This window comes from Tamandua tetradactyla, chromosome 9 (assembly GCF_023851605.1).
Source record: "Tamandua tetradactyla isolate mTamTet1 chromosome 9, mTamTet1.pri, whole genome shotgun sequence".
NCBI classification, from domain to species: Eukaryota; Metazoa; Chordata; class Mammalia; order Pilosa; family Myrmecophagidae; genus Tamandua; species Tamandua tetradactyla.
Window position 1 is genome coordinate 96,808,955 of NC_135335.1, and position 16,236 is coordinate 96,825,190.

Genomic DNA, 16,236 nt, shown 5'->3' on the forward strand with positions numbered 1-16,236 from the left:
TTGACTTGGGAATTCACAACTTTCAGAGATCATCATGACTCATTATACTGTGCTCCCTTTAAAAAATCATCGATTTTCTGATTTTGATTTTAACCCCCCCTCCCGTTTTTTTAGTGGCTCACATATTGAAAACTGGCACTCAATCCTGAGGAACGGTTTGATTGTTGCTTCAAATACCAGACTGCAGGTAAAATTTTGTGATGCTTTAACATGACCTTAGTTTTCAGTATTGGGATTAAGTAATCAGCCCTGATTTTGAGTTTTTACTTGCAAAAGGGCTTTAAAAAAATTCATAAAATTTTTAATAGGTATAAGTACTTTTTCACAAAATGAAGGAAGCAGAATTGATCTACAGGCAATGTGAGAATGAAAAGAAAATTAAAATCTGTGAGAAAATAGTAAAATCACACTTTGAACATAAATAGAGAGAAATTATCATGCACAAAGTAAAGCTGTACAAGCCTTCTGTACGTTAACCCAACACACATTTCTTGATGTGTGCGTGTGTGCCTCAGTGTGAAAACTTTTAGTAAAGAAAAACAGTAGAACTAAGAAGCAAACTGGAGCTGGAACACAAAAGAACCATCTGATAGCTGCTTTTCAACCTGTAGGAGGGCACTTGGAGTTGGCAGGACATTGCGGATAAAGATGTCATATTTATTTATTTATGTCCTTCATTTCTCACATCCCACTTCTCTCTCGTACAACTGTTTTTTTCTGATAATGTTAAGGTGTCAGGAAATGAGATGCTCAACGCAACTGCCTATGCTAAATCTTACAATGGGATGACGTCAAGGTGATACAATTGAATCTAAATGTCCATTAGTGCCCACTTACTGAGTTAGTATTCAGTTCATACTAATAGGTGTGAAGGCCCTGGGACATAGAAATAATGTGCAACAGGTTTAATTATTCTGAGTTGTTTCTTAAACCAATGGAAGAGTTTCAATTAATAAAACTCTAAAGTACAAAATTTAGAGGAGGATAAAAATGGATGGCACAGAGTGTTGCCCAATGGAAATCTGAATGGGTTATTTCATTTATGTACTAGCATATGAGTCCTAATCAAAATTCCCTCACATGTATTTCAGACTTCAACTGAACTTGTGTTTTGTTTTCGGAATTTTAGATTCATTGAAATAAGCACCTGTTACAGTACTTTATAAAAAAGGACTTTTTTTTTTTAAATCTCTGGTAGGTTGAAAAATTTTATCAAGGATTTTTTTTTCTTGGCTATCATTTTTCATATTGCCAACTCGTTCTGAATTTTGAGGACAAGGATACTTAATACTATTTTTCAAGTTAGACATTGGAATAAAAAGAGCTTTATCATTTTACAAGACTTAATGTTCCAACATGAGACGGATTGCCTTCCTTTGTAAAATATTCACTTGAAACCCTTGACTAACCTCTCTTACCTCTTCCCGTTTTAGCTCCACGGTGCGATGTATGGAAGTGGAATCTATCTTAGTCCAATGTCAAGTATATCATTTGGTTACTCAGGTAATCCTATATATTTCACTTCAAACCTCAGATTTTTTATTGTTAAATATTTCAAGCCTAATTTTCTGTCAAGGGAATAAAGCGTATTTGATATATTTCTATTAAAGTCATTTGACAAATGTCAGAAGCAAAAACCAGGCACAAATGTCAGAATGAATTTATAATACTTACCCTAGTATATAAGATGGGAAACATATTTTATCAATTTCAAAAACAACTTTAATTTCATTTTATAAATTTCTTCATTTATTTCTTCCCCAAATACAATAGGAATATACTATGTATGAAGCATTGGGATGGGTACCAAAGAATATACATACATATCAATCCGCTGTTATTGAGTGTGGTTCTATATCATGTCACCCCTTATCTTTGTATTTTCTTTCCTTATACTTGTGTTCTAATGGAAACTTCCTGTGCATGTATATTTGCTGGGTTTTACTATAATGCTGTGTTTGGAGATTCTTTAGCAATATGTCACGTTTGTTATTGTACTATAATGAGAGTCTTCTGAATAATTTAGAAGTAAACTCCATGATGAGTCTAGAAATTTGATCTAAGTTTGTTGTTGAGGAAATCAGGATCACATAAGTTGCATCCTGACTTTTGACCTCTACTCTGTAGATAGCTGTTACCCATTCTACAGTATCATTCAGGGAAACATCCTTCCTTATGGACATTCTGGTATTATAATAAGTTTCATAGCAGGCCTGACTTTTTCTTAATTCTGTGCTATAGTGTGTCTCCAGGGTGCACAATATACATTTTTAGAAAAAAAATTAAATGACTCTTTCAGTAATAGGCAGTATTTTAAATATATTTTATTAATTGCATTTTATGCCAAAGTGACATAATGTTTCACCTTGAAAGAACATGTATTGAAATGGAGATTATATATGAAAAGCATCCTTGGTTAGGAACCACAGATAAATGAATTGTTGTAGAAACAATGAACAAAAATATAAATTCTTAAAACATAGTAATATCTGTTTGTATTTCTACATGAATGCTTGTCAGTTATGTATGTTTTCATATGATTTTTCAAATCTCTCTGAGAATGTATTATCTGAGGATAAAAAGCAAGCTCAATTAATTGTCAGAATGAATTCACATCTCAGTTGTGTGTCTGTGTTTGTCTTCCTTGAACTTCTGAAAATGCAAAGGTATTAGGTTGGGGTATAGAAAAGCAATTCATGTAGAGATATTACTATCTTGGTTTTTGTATTTCTAATACATGTTCAACACATATATCTTTATATTTCTTATATTTATTTAATTTATTATTTTGATTATTATTATCTCCATTTTTCTCTCTTGGTTTATATAACTTTATGCTCTATATGAGTTTATTAAATCAATTAACATAATTGTTGTCATTGCCTGTCTCCATCCAGTGAAGTTTTAATATTTTCACAATACAAAATAGAAGAAAATATGTGAGGGTAGATGTATCACAAATATATCTTGCTTAATTATAATTTTTCACCTCTGAATTCATTTAACAATAGCCATAAAATATTAGACCACAAAATATTAATACTCTTGTTCCTTCAGAAATAAGATTTATTGTATTATATACCCCATAAAGGTGTTTTGAACAGTATGTAAAACTTGAGAGGAAGTAGAAAAATACACTTATAATCATCCTACTTATTGACACTTCTTGTTAATATTTTGGGAGATTGTAGAGAAGATTATTTTGGAATCAATTGAAAGCATGCGCTGAGGGGAGCCTGGTAAATTCAAAATGTGTAAAGAATGATCAACAAACTATCACTAGTTATCCTCTGGTGGTGGAATTTTAGGGGATTTCTTCTTTGCACTTTTTTTAATTTCTGGATATTTTCTGATGATCAGTATGATTTTTAAAACAATTAGCCTGTTTTCTTTAAGCATAAAGTAATTATGTTTATTGTAAAGAAATCCAAAATACACAGGCGTCTATAAATAACAGATGAAAATGCCACCTTTTTTTTCCTGCAACCTTCTTTCGTATTTGGTGTATTTCTGTTCAGAATTGTAGAAAATGCGTCTATATTCATATATGTGCAAATGTAGTTGATTTTACTTGCGTGCTCATGTGTGTGATTGTGTGATTATACGATCACATTACATAACTTAAGGAGGGGTGATTCACATGTTGCCTGTATGATGAGTCTTAATCTCTATTATAGGAAGGAATACTTAAGGTTCCTGAACTTAATAAATATTAACTAGGCTACCTGTCTAATTCCCATGCCAGTCTTCTTACCTTTCAAGCATGGCAGGTTGTTTCTCAGGGATGGAAGAGTAAAACTGAAACCTTTAAAAGTAAATTATAACTAGAAACACCAAAAGTAAACAGCAACAATAACAAAAACTAATACCGTGAAATACTGAAGACAGAAAACTTAAAAAAAATTAAAGTTGTAAGGCAACAAAAAAAATGAAAACTAGGATTAAAAATATAACATAAAGGGAGCATAAATACAGGTGACTATTCCAGTTATTATTGCTGAGTAACTTAAGGTGTGGAACAGTAATTTCATTAGGCTCATGAATTCGTTGGGTAAGGAATATGGGACTCTGCTTGGATGGATGATTTTTTTCTCCTTGAAGTATCCACTAAGTGATACTCAGCTGGCACGTGGGCTAAGTCTCCTTCACTCTCAGGTCTGATGCCTTGAGGGAATGAGCTGGGACTGTCACCTGAAGCACCTGTATATGGCTTTCCAACATGGAAGTTGCATTTCTTGCCTGACTCTCCAGGACACCTGCCTTGGGAGCACTGGTGGAAGCTGCGTGTCATTTCCAGCATACTCTGCTGGTCCGTGTGGTTACATGCCCTTCCAGATTCAAGGCTTGGGGGATTAGACTCCATCTCTTGATGAAAGAGTGGCAAGGTCATGTTATGGAAGAACATACGAGTTGGGATATATTGTTGTGGAACTCTTTGAATGTATACCCTATGCCAGAATAACCCTGTGAAAATAAATACTAAGTGGGATAAGGCAGTACAGAGCTAGAAAAGAGACTGGCATACTTCAAATGAAAAAAACAATTAAAGCAGCATAAATCAGATTCTAAATCTCATTAATAAAACAATACAAAATAAAAACCTAAAAACAGAAAAACAACCAAAAAAATAAAAACCAGTGTAAATAATTTTAAGCCTTCAGCATAGATAACCAATGTATAAACTCCTTAGATGGATTCATGGAACAGATGGGAGGTTGTGAACCCCATGAATAGATGTAGAATTTTCTTTGTTTGTACTTGCATCTGTCTGGGGTGAGAGTCCATAGCTTTCATCCAATTCTCAAAGGATCCTTGCTCTGAAAAAATGAAGAGTCACTGCACTAAAATGAAGTATTTTCTTCAGCCAGTTTTGACGGTTGAGAGTCTAGGAGTTAAAGACAGACAGACCTTCTGTATATAACACCCTTTACCTTTCCTTCATGCTTTTGCATCTAAAATCCTAGGCCAGTTTCTCAACCTGAACCCACCCACCTCTGCTTCTTCTCGGGGGAATGCCTGACTTAGGTCCAAACCATCTGAAATTTGATAAGTAGGCTCTGCTCATTCTTATATTGAAGCAACAACAAAATTAGCTTACGTGTCGACCTCTGCTATGGTAGTAGATGAGCATTTTTGAATAAACTTAGATACAAATTTATACATTCTAAAACAGAAATGGATTTGAGTTCTTTTTTTTTTTTTTAATCTTTCACTGTAAGAAATCATGGCATTAACAGATTAAACTAAGCTTTGTGAATATCATGGCAAAAGAATTTATATGATTTTCCTTAGTTAAAAGAGTTAGTAAATTCTACTCAGAATTTTGCCTGAATCAATCAAACATTTGCCTAAAGTTGAACTTCGCACTGTAGATGGACTGTAATTTGAGCTGCATCATACTGCTTTGTTCCTGAGTTATTATTTTGCTGATGCTTTCAGGGATGAATAAGAAGCAGAAGGTGTCAGCCAAGGATGAGCCAGCTTCAAGCAGCAAAAGCAGCAATGCATCACAGGTAATGTAGCGACTCAGGTGGCTGCATCTGATTACTTAACTAGCAGGGCATTAATAAATACTCAGATATTTTAGGTCTGCAAGATTATTTTAAGGGGTTGTTACTTATAAAGGAATGAAACTCACCTAAACATAATAACTTAATTGCTTTTATTCAGTAAATAGATGGTGAATATTTATTGAGCTCCTACTAGATACCAGAGACTATTCTAGCCATTGGGTTTACAGTGATGATCAAAAATAGACAAATATTTGGGTTCTCTTGTAGACTGCATTCTAGCAGTGGAGATAGGCAAATTAAATGTGCATTTAGATACATGATTGGATAGATGATAGAAGATAGAGAACTAGAAGATCAGATGGAGAGAAAAATAGATAATTTGCTATATAGTGGTAAATATTATGAGGAAAAATCAGGGAAAAGGAATGGAGAATGCCATGGGGTCAAGAGGGTAAAATGGGAACTATGTTCAATGGGTGGTCAGGAAAAGAAGTACTGGGAAGGCACATTCAAGGAAAGATCTGCAAGTAGCAAGTACGTGAGCCATGTGACTCTCTTCGAGAAAGAACATTCCGAACAGAAAGAAGAGCAATTGCAAGTCTCTTGTTTTCCGTAGAAAACAAACATACTCTGGGCAAATTGAAATCTAACTGATGAATAATGTGGCTTTATTGGGAAAAAAAATGGATAACTCATTTAGTATCTTAAAAAATAAACCTTTACTACATGAGATGTTTCTGAAATCCTTGTGGCTATAAAAATGGGGTGGTTTTGGATAGTTGAATGAACTGGAATAATGTATTTTAGTATTGTAAAGATCATGCAAATTTAATGTTGTTTACCTTGAAATAAAATGCCAGGCTTCCAGTAAAAATGAATTTGAGCTCTAATCATATGTTGTGAGACTGTTAAACTGTAATTCAGCAGTATTTTTAGATTGCTCATCTTGGGAGTGATTTAATAATAATGATGTACAGAAATTAAATGATGGAGCAAATATAGCTTCTTATTAAGAGAGAGTTTAAGGATACTACTGTTGGCTATCCCGAGGCTCTATAGGCTTTTTTAAAAAGCTGGAATCATCTTAGTGACTGTGATATTTTAACAATGAACAGTTTTTGTTCGCTTAAGTGATGTCTTATTTTTACTCTAATTTTTAAAATTCTTTTGGAATTTAGTCACAGAAAAAAGGACAGCAATCTCAATTCCTGCAAAGCCGTAACTTAAAATGCATAGCCTTATGTGAAGGTAAGTTGAAAGTGTTACAAACCTCATAACATTAGTTTTCTATCTTATTTATATTATTTATATATATTCAAGTATATATTCAGATGCTTTTAATAGAATAATGAAAGAAGCATTATTTCTTAAGACTGTCTCTAAGGACACAAATGGAAAATGGGTGCAATAGAGATCATAAAGGTTAAAAACCAAAGAGCAAATTTGGAAAGAATTCAAACAGTGCTATGTTTTTATTCTTGGCAGATACTTCAGTATAGTGTTATAATTATAATATACCTAGTAATTATATCTTTCTGATCAAGCATTCTAACCAATGCTTATCACTTTTGTTAATATGTCCCTTCCCCTTTAAGTTGATTTTCAAATAAATAATACCTTGATGGCACCATGGGATGCCTTCCTGACCAAAAAGGAGAAAAGAAGTAATAAAATAAGGCATTAGTGACTAAGAGAGATCAAATAGAGATTAGTCTGGAGACTACTCTCAGGCAAACTTCAGTTAGGTATGCTAGCTGCCATAGCTTGCTGAAGCCCAATCAATGACACACCTGTTAACTCTTAAGAACAACTAGGGCTGAAACTGAGACCCTATAAAAGTTCCATGCACTAAGCATGCTTTCCTGGAATGTATAATTCCTAAAGAATTCCTAGGTCAGATTAGTCCTGAAACCCAGAGGGACTGACCTCTCCAAAATTATCAGTTAGTTACACCCCCTTATCCTTTAGTGTTGACACCCCTTCTCAACATGAAAAAGTCAGAACAGGCATTGTCTAAAGATCCTTATAGATTGGGACAAGGATCAAAGGAGAAGGAAGAGGTATAACAGAGAGTGGGATATAATAAATGAATATGACAGTTGAATCACTATTTTAACATTCCTTCTAGCCCCCGTATTTTAGAGCAACTAGGAGGAATCTGAGATGGTGAAATGATAGCCCATCACAAACTATGGGACCTGTTCTGTATTTGTTGAAGTGCACTCTGAAAATTATTGCCTTTTCTTTCTTTGCTTTGTGTATACATTATATTTTGCAATAAAAAACGTTAATATATATATATATATTATTTATATATATAATACCATGAAAATTTTGAAAGATAAACCCAGAACTAAAAAGATCCAGTGGGTCTTTCTGTTTCTTCACTGAAGTCATTCTGCTATTCATTATGTAAGATGAAAATAATTGTCAAATGATTTGCAAGATCATATACTTTTCTTTGTTCTTCTTTAAAATCTAACTTTGGCTAAAAATTATTTTGTTTTTCTTTGATTAAGAATTTCAGCCAGATAGCTATCTTTTAAAACTTAACAGTTTTTATAGGGTATCAGTTGTCTTTCTACATAGTTCTCAAATCACAGGGAAAGATTTCCTTTCTGTTTTACACAATTTATTGTTCTTTAAATCATACCATTTTTTTCATGCCCTTTCATGTTTTATTTACATTTCTCGATAGTTCATAAGTTTGAATATTTTTCATTATATTCACAAATGTATTTTTGCTTTTAGATTTTTAAGAGAAGGAATATAACAACTTGAAATGGACTAGGATTCCTTTAGACTAAAATAGTTCTTTAATTTTATCTTCCGATTTCAGTGATCACCTCACCTGATCTGCACAAACATGGAGAGATATGGGTTGTCCCAAATACTGATCATGTCTGTACGCGATTCTTTTTTGTGTAAGTAGCAGTGCTCAAATTATAGTACTGTAATTTGTACTATAGTGTATAGTATAGTACTGTCTCAGAAGAAATGAAGGAAATATATTCCTTGTCTCTTTAACCATCTGTCTGTGTGTATGCGTATATATACGAGAGTATAATGTGCATGACGTGTGTATGTAAACATATACACATATATGCACTTTATTAATAGGTTTTAAACATATTGTAATTGGGAATGAAGAAAATAGTAACAAGGTTCTGTGCCAATAAAAGGGTATTCTACGTTCCATATAGTCTGGGCTAGCAATGCAGGGCACGCTGATGTAGATTTTCTGGCATGGCTGTATCATAAGACCCTAATTAAAATATAAAGACATTTTTCATTCTTAATGTGTGTAGTAGATTTGTCTGATTTCCACCACCCCCCTTGGCCCCCATCCTTTTCCCCATTCTTGTTCCCCACCTCATCCATGAACATGTCACTAAAAGGACATCAGGAAAGGGTTGAGGCTATCTGTTTTGTACTTTCTGTACTTTTCAAAATAGAAGCTGAAAATTACACTGGCTTGCTTTATAAGGCATGTCAAAATGACTGCATCAAGATGATTACTCCAAAATATCGAGTATCCATAGTCTTCTATGTCTTCCTTTTATTTGATCCATTGGCTTATTGGCAGACTATTCACAATGAAAATTTTATGAGCTGCCTGGTTTTCTGTTGGATCAGATGAAAACTGTGACCTTCTTATAATATGCATTTATTGGCCAAAAATTCTTTCTTAATGAAAGTGAGCAGTGGAAAGAGGCATGCTTTTGAGTCAGGCAGTTTGAATCCCAGCCTACCAGTTATTAGTAAGGTGACATTAGCCGAGTTATATAGCATCTCTAAACTTCACCTATATGAGAATAACTGTATCAGTCAGAATCTCAACAGCAAACAGTCCACACAGAGAATGATAATTTATATTGCCTACAGTTAGATAACTTAGAAATGTGTGGATATAGAGGAACCAGAGTTCAAATGTAGGAACCTGGATGTAGTGACACTGAATTTGTTACATCCCTAAGCCCAAAAGTAAAAGAAGAGGAAGGAGTTATGTCCCTTAATAGAAGGGTTCTTTCCAGTTCAGATGCTTTGAGCAGAGCCATAGCCTTCAGTTGAGAGACTTAGTCCAATCTGCCCTTGGAAGGTTGAAGCCAAAGGACTTAGTACCCAGATTCACCCTCCTGTCACTTGTCATTCTCCTGCTCATTGTCCAAAACCTACCAGAGCTAGAGGGCAGGGGAGCATTTTGACAGATCCATACACATCAACCTCCTGAGGCAGATTGCCAGGGGGACAAGGGTGCCAACTGGATCTGGAGGCTTCAGGGGACTCTCTATGGCACATTACTGTTTTAAGGTTATTATGAGAATTAAACTCATTACTCGTCTCCATTGAAAGGCATTCATTATGTATTTTCTTTCCCTCTTCCTTCTTGACCATCTTAACTGTGTAACCATCTTCACTGTTATCCACTCTTAGAAGCTTGGCCTTCCAAAAGAAACCTTCAGTCCCAAAGTTATTTCATTGAGTGAGCCTGCGATGTTGACAGAGCTTCAAAGTCCTTTCCTTAGTCTGTCTAATTTAGTCTACTCCTTTTAACTTCTTGCTAAAATTGAAATCTGTTGAGCTAAATAAACAACCTTAGTTACTTAAGAAGGCAGTAGTTATTTCTAGGATTATTTCTTTGAAATTTTAACTAAACTATACATTTGTAGGGATATATATGTAGCATATGTGTATGTATTTGCGTGTGTGTGTGTGTGTTTACTGGACATAAGGATGTCTGCATTTCATTCTGAGGAGAAAAATGAGGAAAGACCATCTAAAGAAAATACTTTCAGTATAATGAGATACTTTCCAAATAATACAAAGGAAAGTTCTATTTCAATAATGATTTTCATTGCTTTGTAAACACAAATGAGATTTCATCCTGTTTCTCTGCAGTCTCAGGAGAGGAGAGTAAATAAGGAAAATTGGTAAGATTCAAAACACATCACAAGAAGACTCCATTTACTAATTACTGTACCTTTTCATTACAACCACCAGTTTCTTTCTAATAAAAAATATCACAGAATTCTACTAGCAGTACATCTCTCTTTTGAGTGGTAACATCTAAGAAAAGAATAGGTTGATGAAAATGAAATGAATCATCACAAATATGCAATTATCAGACAGAAACTTAGTTTCTGTTCTTTTTTCTGATTTGTTTTGCATTATGTGGTGCTTGATGTTGGAAGCTTGGCCTGGTGATGAAAATATAAATTAATGTGACTCATTTTTGTCTGTTATTAAGTGATAGTATTAAACATTAAAATTACTTACATGTTAATCTGATTCCCAGAGTGAAGATGACACTAAAACAGTTATTTAGAATCCTAATCATGTTCTTTCCATTAAGTTAAAAAAAAAAAGTAACACAGAATAAGAGAAAAATTGGGAGAAAATTTTAGGGAATAGATTGTGGTATCAGAAAAAATTGAAAGTAAAATTTTAAGGAAGATATCACTTAGGTTAAAAAAAGAGCAGTAAAATGAGAAGTTTGAAAAAACAGTTGGGAGAAATTCCAAAATTAGTAAATTTAAGTATAACTGCTTCTGACAAAATGTAATAGTTCAGATATTCTGAAAAGAGTCTAGCCAATTTCTAGCATCTAGAAATGGTTATAAAGTCTGATTTCATTACTGACCTTGAGACACATGTACACGAGGAACTTAAAGCCCATGCATAAATGTAACAACCATTTCACAAAGACCCAAAGACTGAGGGTATGACAATCAAACACAAGTTGTATTCCAGTCATATACAACAAGAATGTTTATTACAGAATGAATGAGGAATTTTAGAGCTGAATATGAAAAGTTACAATTGGTATTTTCCACAAGTAGAATAAAATCCGAGAGAAGGTAATGGATGATTTTGCAAGTTAGCAGAATAAACACCTAGTGCAGTGGGCTCCCCTACGCTGCAGCAGACCCCACCCCCCACCTCCCACTACCACTGCCGTAGGAAGCAGCACTTGGAGACTTCCTAAGCTATCTGAGGACCAAGGAAAGGCTAAGAGCCACTACCTCTACTTATCCTACTAATTTGATGTAAAAATCTATATGTTTAATGCTTGAATGTTTCTTTGCTTTAGAGCAGGCATATGCAAAAGTGAGTGTTTTTGTATTTTCTCTTAAATAAGTTTAAGGCATGTATACCACCTCCTGTTTCTCAAAATTTCAGGCAATTCAGAAATATAAGAATCAATTAGGATCCAAATAAAACAGACCATCTGCAGAAAACAGGACTGGGTCTGGAATCAGGCAGATCACAATAGTAAATCAATTTCAGGAATTCCCTTCCCAAAATCAATTTTGTCTTTTCAAGGTCTAGTTCAAATACTACCTCTTCCATGAAGCCCCAAATCAAAATTATTCAGTCTTCCTAGTGGTCCTATAACTCATTACAAAACTGCTATTGCAAATTCAGTTTATTCATTATATCTAACTATTCCTAAATGGCAGACTTCCCCTGTCTCCACTTGCACAGCACCTTTGAAATAGTCACTTTTCAGTAAAAGTTTAATGTATGAACAGCAGCACAGGCAAAAGGGAAATATTTTGGATTAAATAGCTTTTATTTTATGATAAAACCAAGTTTTGCAATTTATCCAAATAGGCAGATTCAGTAAATATTTATGCGACAGGAAGTGTATATTGGCCATTATATGAAAGAAAAACTGAGATTTATAATCATGGTTTTTCAAAAGATAAACGGTGTTCCAACAGGTACATAGTGAAGTGGTAACTTAGAGACAAAACCTTCAGTCATGACTCAGTGAAGACGTTTCTTTGTGACATCAAGCTGATACAGTCAGGGGACTTTGCTTTATCCCCAGTCTATAATAAATCCAATTTCTCGGGCTCCAACCCAGAACTCTTCCTGAGATTTAAACTGTCACATCGCTCCTCTCCTTAAACTTAAAACGCTGACCCTTCTTACTTATAAGATAAAGATCAGAGCTCCTTTACAAAATGAACCAACTCCTCATCCCCTTGTTCTTTCTTCTTATTACTGCAGTGAGATCCAGTCCGCAGCCTTGTTACCCACAGTTGACCGCCACCAGCTCTAACTTTGGATCTTGTGCTTCACAAACTGAACTTATGCTGTGGTTTTCACACTTGCCCGCTTTTGCTCTTTATGTTCTCCATTAAGCTGAGATTCCCTCTTCCACTCCATCCGTTTGCACCTATTTACCTAATTTCCACTCCAGTTTTAAGTCTTAGCACAGCCCTCCCCTCCTTCCAGAAGCTTCCCTTGGTGCCTTTGTACCATTTCTCTGTGTGACTGTATGACATGCTGGGGAGATTTTTTCCATTGCATTTTCATTTTTATGTGTGGTCTTCTCTGTTACTCTGTATGCTGACCAAAGTCAGGAATGAAGTGGCTCATTTTTCTTTGTATACTTAGCATAGTGCTTGGCAGGAATGAATGAAATGTATGTATTTGTAATTTCTCAATGGATATTTCCACTCAAAAGACCTGCTAATACCTTGAAATCAATATATATTAAACGGAACCCATTATCTGAATCCCAGAAAGAAATTCTCAACAGCCTCAATCTATGCAATAATTTTACACATCAGAGACTTGAAACCTGAGTTATAGTTGTAGCTTTCAGTAGATAGTAGGGTCAGAAAAAAATCATAGTGGATTGAAGAAAAACTGAAAAGTAGAGTTATTATATTATAGATTATAATATATATTATAATATCTATATTATATTTATATATAATATCTATTATATATAATATTACATTAGATTGTATTATAGACTCTCTTAGTGTGTCAGGCTGCTGTGACGGATAGTACACAGTGTGTTGGCTTGAACAACAGGAATTTCTTGTCTCATGGTTCTGGAGGCTGGAAGGCTTGCTTCCTCCAAGGGTCGATAAGAATTCTGCCTGGGGAGCCATCCTTCATGTTGCTTGGATAGTATGTCTGTTCTGCATCACACGACAATGTCTTCTTTCTCTTCTGGGTTCTGTTGACTTCTGGCCTCTGGCTTCTCCCCCAGAGCTTTCTCTCACTATGACTGAATTTATTCTGTTTATAAAAGACTCCAGAATGAGGGCAGGGATTGAGGCCTGCCCTCGTTCAGTTGGGCCACACCTTAACTAAAATAAGAGCTTTAAGAGATCCTGTGTGTTCACAAAAAGTCATGGTAGTGTGGTTCAAGACCAAGAACTGGGCAGCAGCATTCAGTCCACTGCACAGACGAATCTTATCCGAAGGCCAGCTTTAGGTTGAAGAGAATGAAGATGGTGGTATGTAGCCTAGTTCGCAGTTGACCTAAGCATATCTTATTCAACTCTGTGTCTATAGTACATGAAATACTAGAAATGTTGAATATACCAAAAACGTAATAGAGCTAGAACAAATGCAGACTGGGAAATTTGGGGTACATACACATGTGGACTGACATTTGAAACTGGAAACTCATCAAGAACCACCACAGTTCTAAGGTATCCCACTCTCCCACTTCCCTTATAGCACTGGGGTGTTCAGTGTATCTTCTCCTTTCTCTTTGATTTTGCTTTCCATAATCTGACTCCTAGAAGGAACTAGTTTTATGGCTTGGAAAATCTCCATTTTCTCCGTTGGGCACAAGCCTTCATACCAGGCTACCTCCCCAGCCTCTACTCGGAACTAGGGATGGCTTAGTTTACCCTTGTTACAATTTGTAGCCAAGACTTAAGTAAAAATCAGTCCTTCATATTTTTACTTGCCCTGTAAAATACACCTTTACACAGTTTGCCACAAATGCCTGATTACATTTGGACAATTCTAAAATATTTTCACTTCGTGCATTCTCTAGTTCAGTTAAGTGCCCTGTTATCTGTTATAAATCTGTTTTAAAGATTTTCTTCTGAGAAAATTTTTATAACTGGGCCATGTGCCACATATCCCATTCTTCCCCTAATACAAAATTTCACCATGAGATGTCATGTATATATATTAAATATATAGACATGTAAATGTAATTATGCTTTAATATTAGTCTAAGTAAATTGAGATTTGTTGAGTGTATCTGAAAGAACATACTTATATGGTAAGTATTAGCCAAGTTGACAGGCAGCTATGAATCATTAGGAGTTTGAACTTGATATAAATGCAGTTGTCACTAGGTGTTTAAGCGATGGATGATGTAAGAAGCTAAGTTCTCATTGCTGTGTCGTCTGTTTCAGTTTCATGCATTGTGTTATTTCAGGAGTACAGGTGGAAAAGACAATGGTGCGCATTAATCTTTGAGACACTACTTGCACCCCTGGTTATCTATTTTGAAGTAATTACCACCGTCTCCAAAGCTTCTGTCTTGAAGCCGTTTTATGAAGTAAAATTAATTCATCACCTCTTCCACTCTGAATATTATCATGGAAGTTTAGAAATTCATTCTTGGGAAATTCTTATTGCCAGAGCAAGTTTATTTGAGGAAATGAATTATCATCTAAAATGTAATGATTTCTTCTAGAGGTCTTAGTAACTGCTGCCCTTTAATATTATATCCTCACATCTGTTCTCTAGCTAAAGTTAGCAGACTTGCATTCTTAAGTAAAGTGCCAGCATAAATAAGCATATGTTATCATCAAACTAAATTAAGCAACTAGCGATAAGAAAGAAAGGCAGCACTGATTACAACAGAATAATAATTAGAAAATGGGCATGGCAAAAGAGTTGTGGTAGAAGGTAAAGTAATTTATAAGAGTGTTGTCAATCAGAAGATAAATAAATAATGGAAATAGGAGTGGAGTTGAGGTCCGGTACATAAGAAACATAAAGTTGGAGTTGGTATATTTTTTCACAGTAGACTCTGTAACAACTGTTGTAGGAAATGCCTAAGACCCCGGGTTGCTTCTTGTAATTCAGACAATTCTTTGTGTGGGAATAAAAAGTTAAAATTAAAAGGCATGAAATAAAATAGAATAGTGGCCTTATTATATACAACTGAAAAAAACTTTTGCTTTTTATTCTTAAGCCATATTTAGGCATCAAATAGCATTTCTAAAGCATTTTAAATGTTGTCATCTTTATGAATATTCTCATGTTTCTGTTTTGTGTTTTAGTTATGAAGATGGCCAAGTTGGAGATGCAAATATTAACACACAAGAAGGAGGCATTCACAAAGAGATCCTTCGAGTAATTGGTAATCAAACTGCTACTGGTTAAAGGACCATCATTTAATTAACTTGATTTGAAAACCTTCCTCGGGTTCAAAGCTGGATTTTGAACTGAAGAAGATGATAAAATAATTTATTGTTATTATAAACAAAATTAGCCCTTTGAATACTGATTTTTTTTTTTTAGTATTTTTAAGTATCTCATTACATACCTAAAATGGTATAAAATTTATCAATTGTAGGGTTATGGAATCTAGTAATAAAATCCAACAGCACTTAAACTGAAGTTGGGGTTGCTCACAATAAACAGATTTAAAAAACAGTTTTGCGCTGATATTTTTATATTAAACTCTTAAATTGGACATTTGGTATTGTATACCGACATTTTAGATTACCGAAATAGAACTGAGAACATTTCATAATGACATCAAAATCTATAATATAAGTTACTTTGCAATAAGTATATTGTTTGCACACTCTGATGTGCTGTGTTATTAGTGGTATGAGCGCTGGAATGTTTTGGGAGGGATATTCCCTATTCTGCTGTTATTTTTCCTTATACAAAAACAACTAAGTTTTAGAAAGAGTGCTTTGCCCAAAAGTATGTA

The 16,236-nt window shown here is 34.5% G+C and overlaps 1 protein-coding gene across 3 annotated transcripts in view; it reads left to right on the forward strand.

Moving 5' to 3' along the window:
* Nucleotides 1-15,950, forward strand: part of PARP8 (poly(ADP-ribose) polymerase family member 8) — a 200,006-nt gene extending 184,056 nt beyond the window's left edge. For all 3 annotated transcript variants that reach the window (XM_077117121.1, XM_077117120.1, XM_077117123.1), the window contains 6 exons: nt 115-187; nt 1,434-1,503; nt 5,440-5,513; nt 6,692-6,761; nt 8,353-8,437; nt 15,575-15,950. In XM_077117121.1, coding sequence (XP_076973236.1) covers nt 115-187; nt 1,434-1,503; nt 5,440-5,513; nt 6,692-6,761; nt 8,353-8,437; nt 15,575-15,677 — 475 coding nt within the window. In that variant the 3' untranslated portion in view covers nt 15,678-15,950. The remainder of the gene's footprint in view (nt 1-114; nt 188-1,433; nt 1,504-5,439; nt 5,514-6,691; nt 6,762-8,352; nt 8,438-15,574) is intronic.
* Nucleotides 15,951-16,236: the final 286 nt, after the last annotated feature.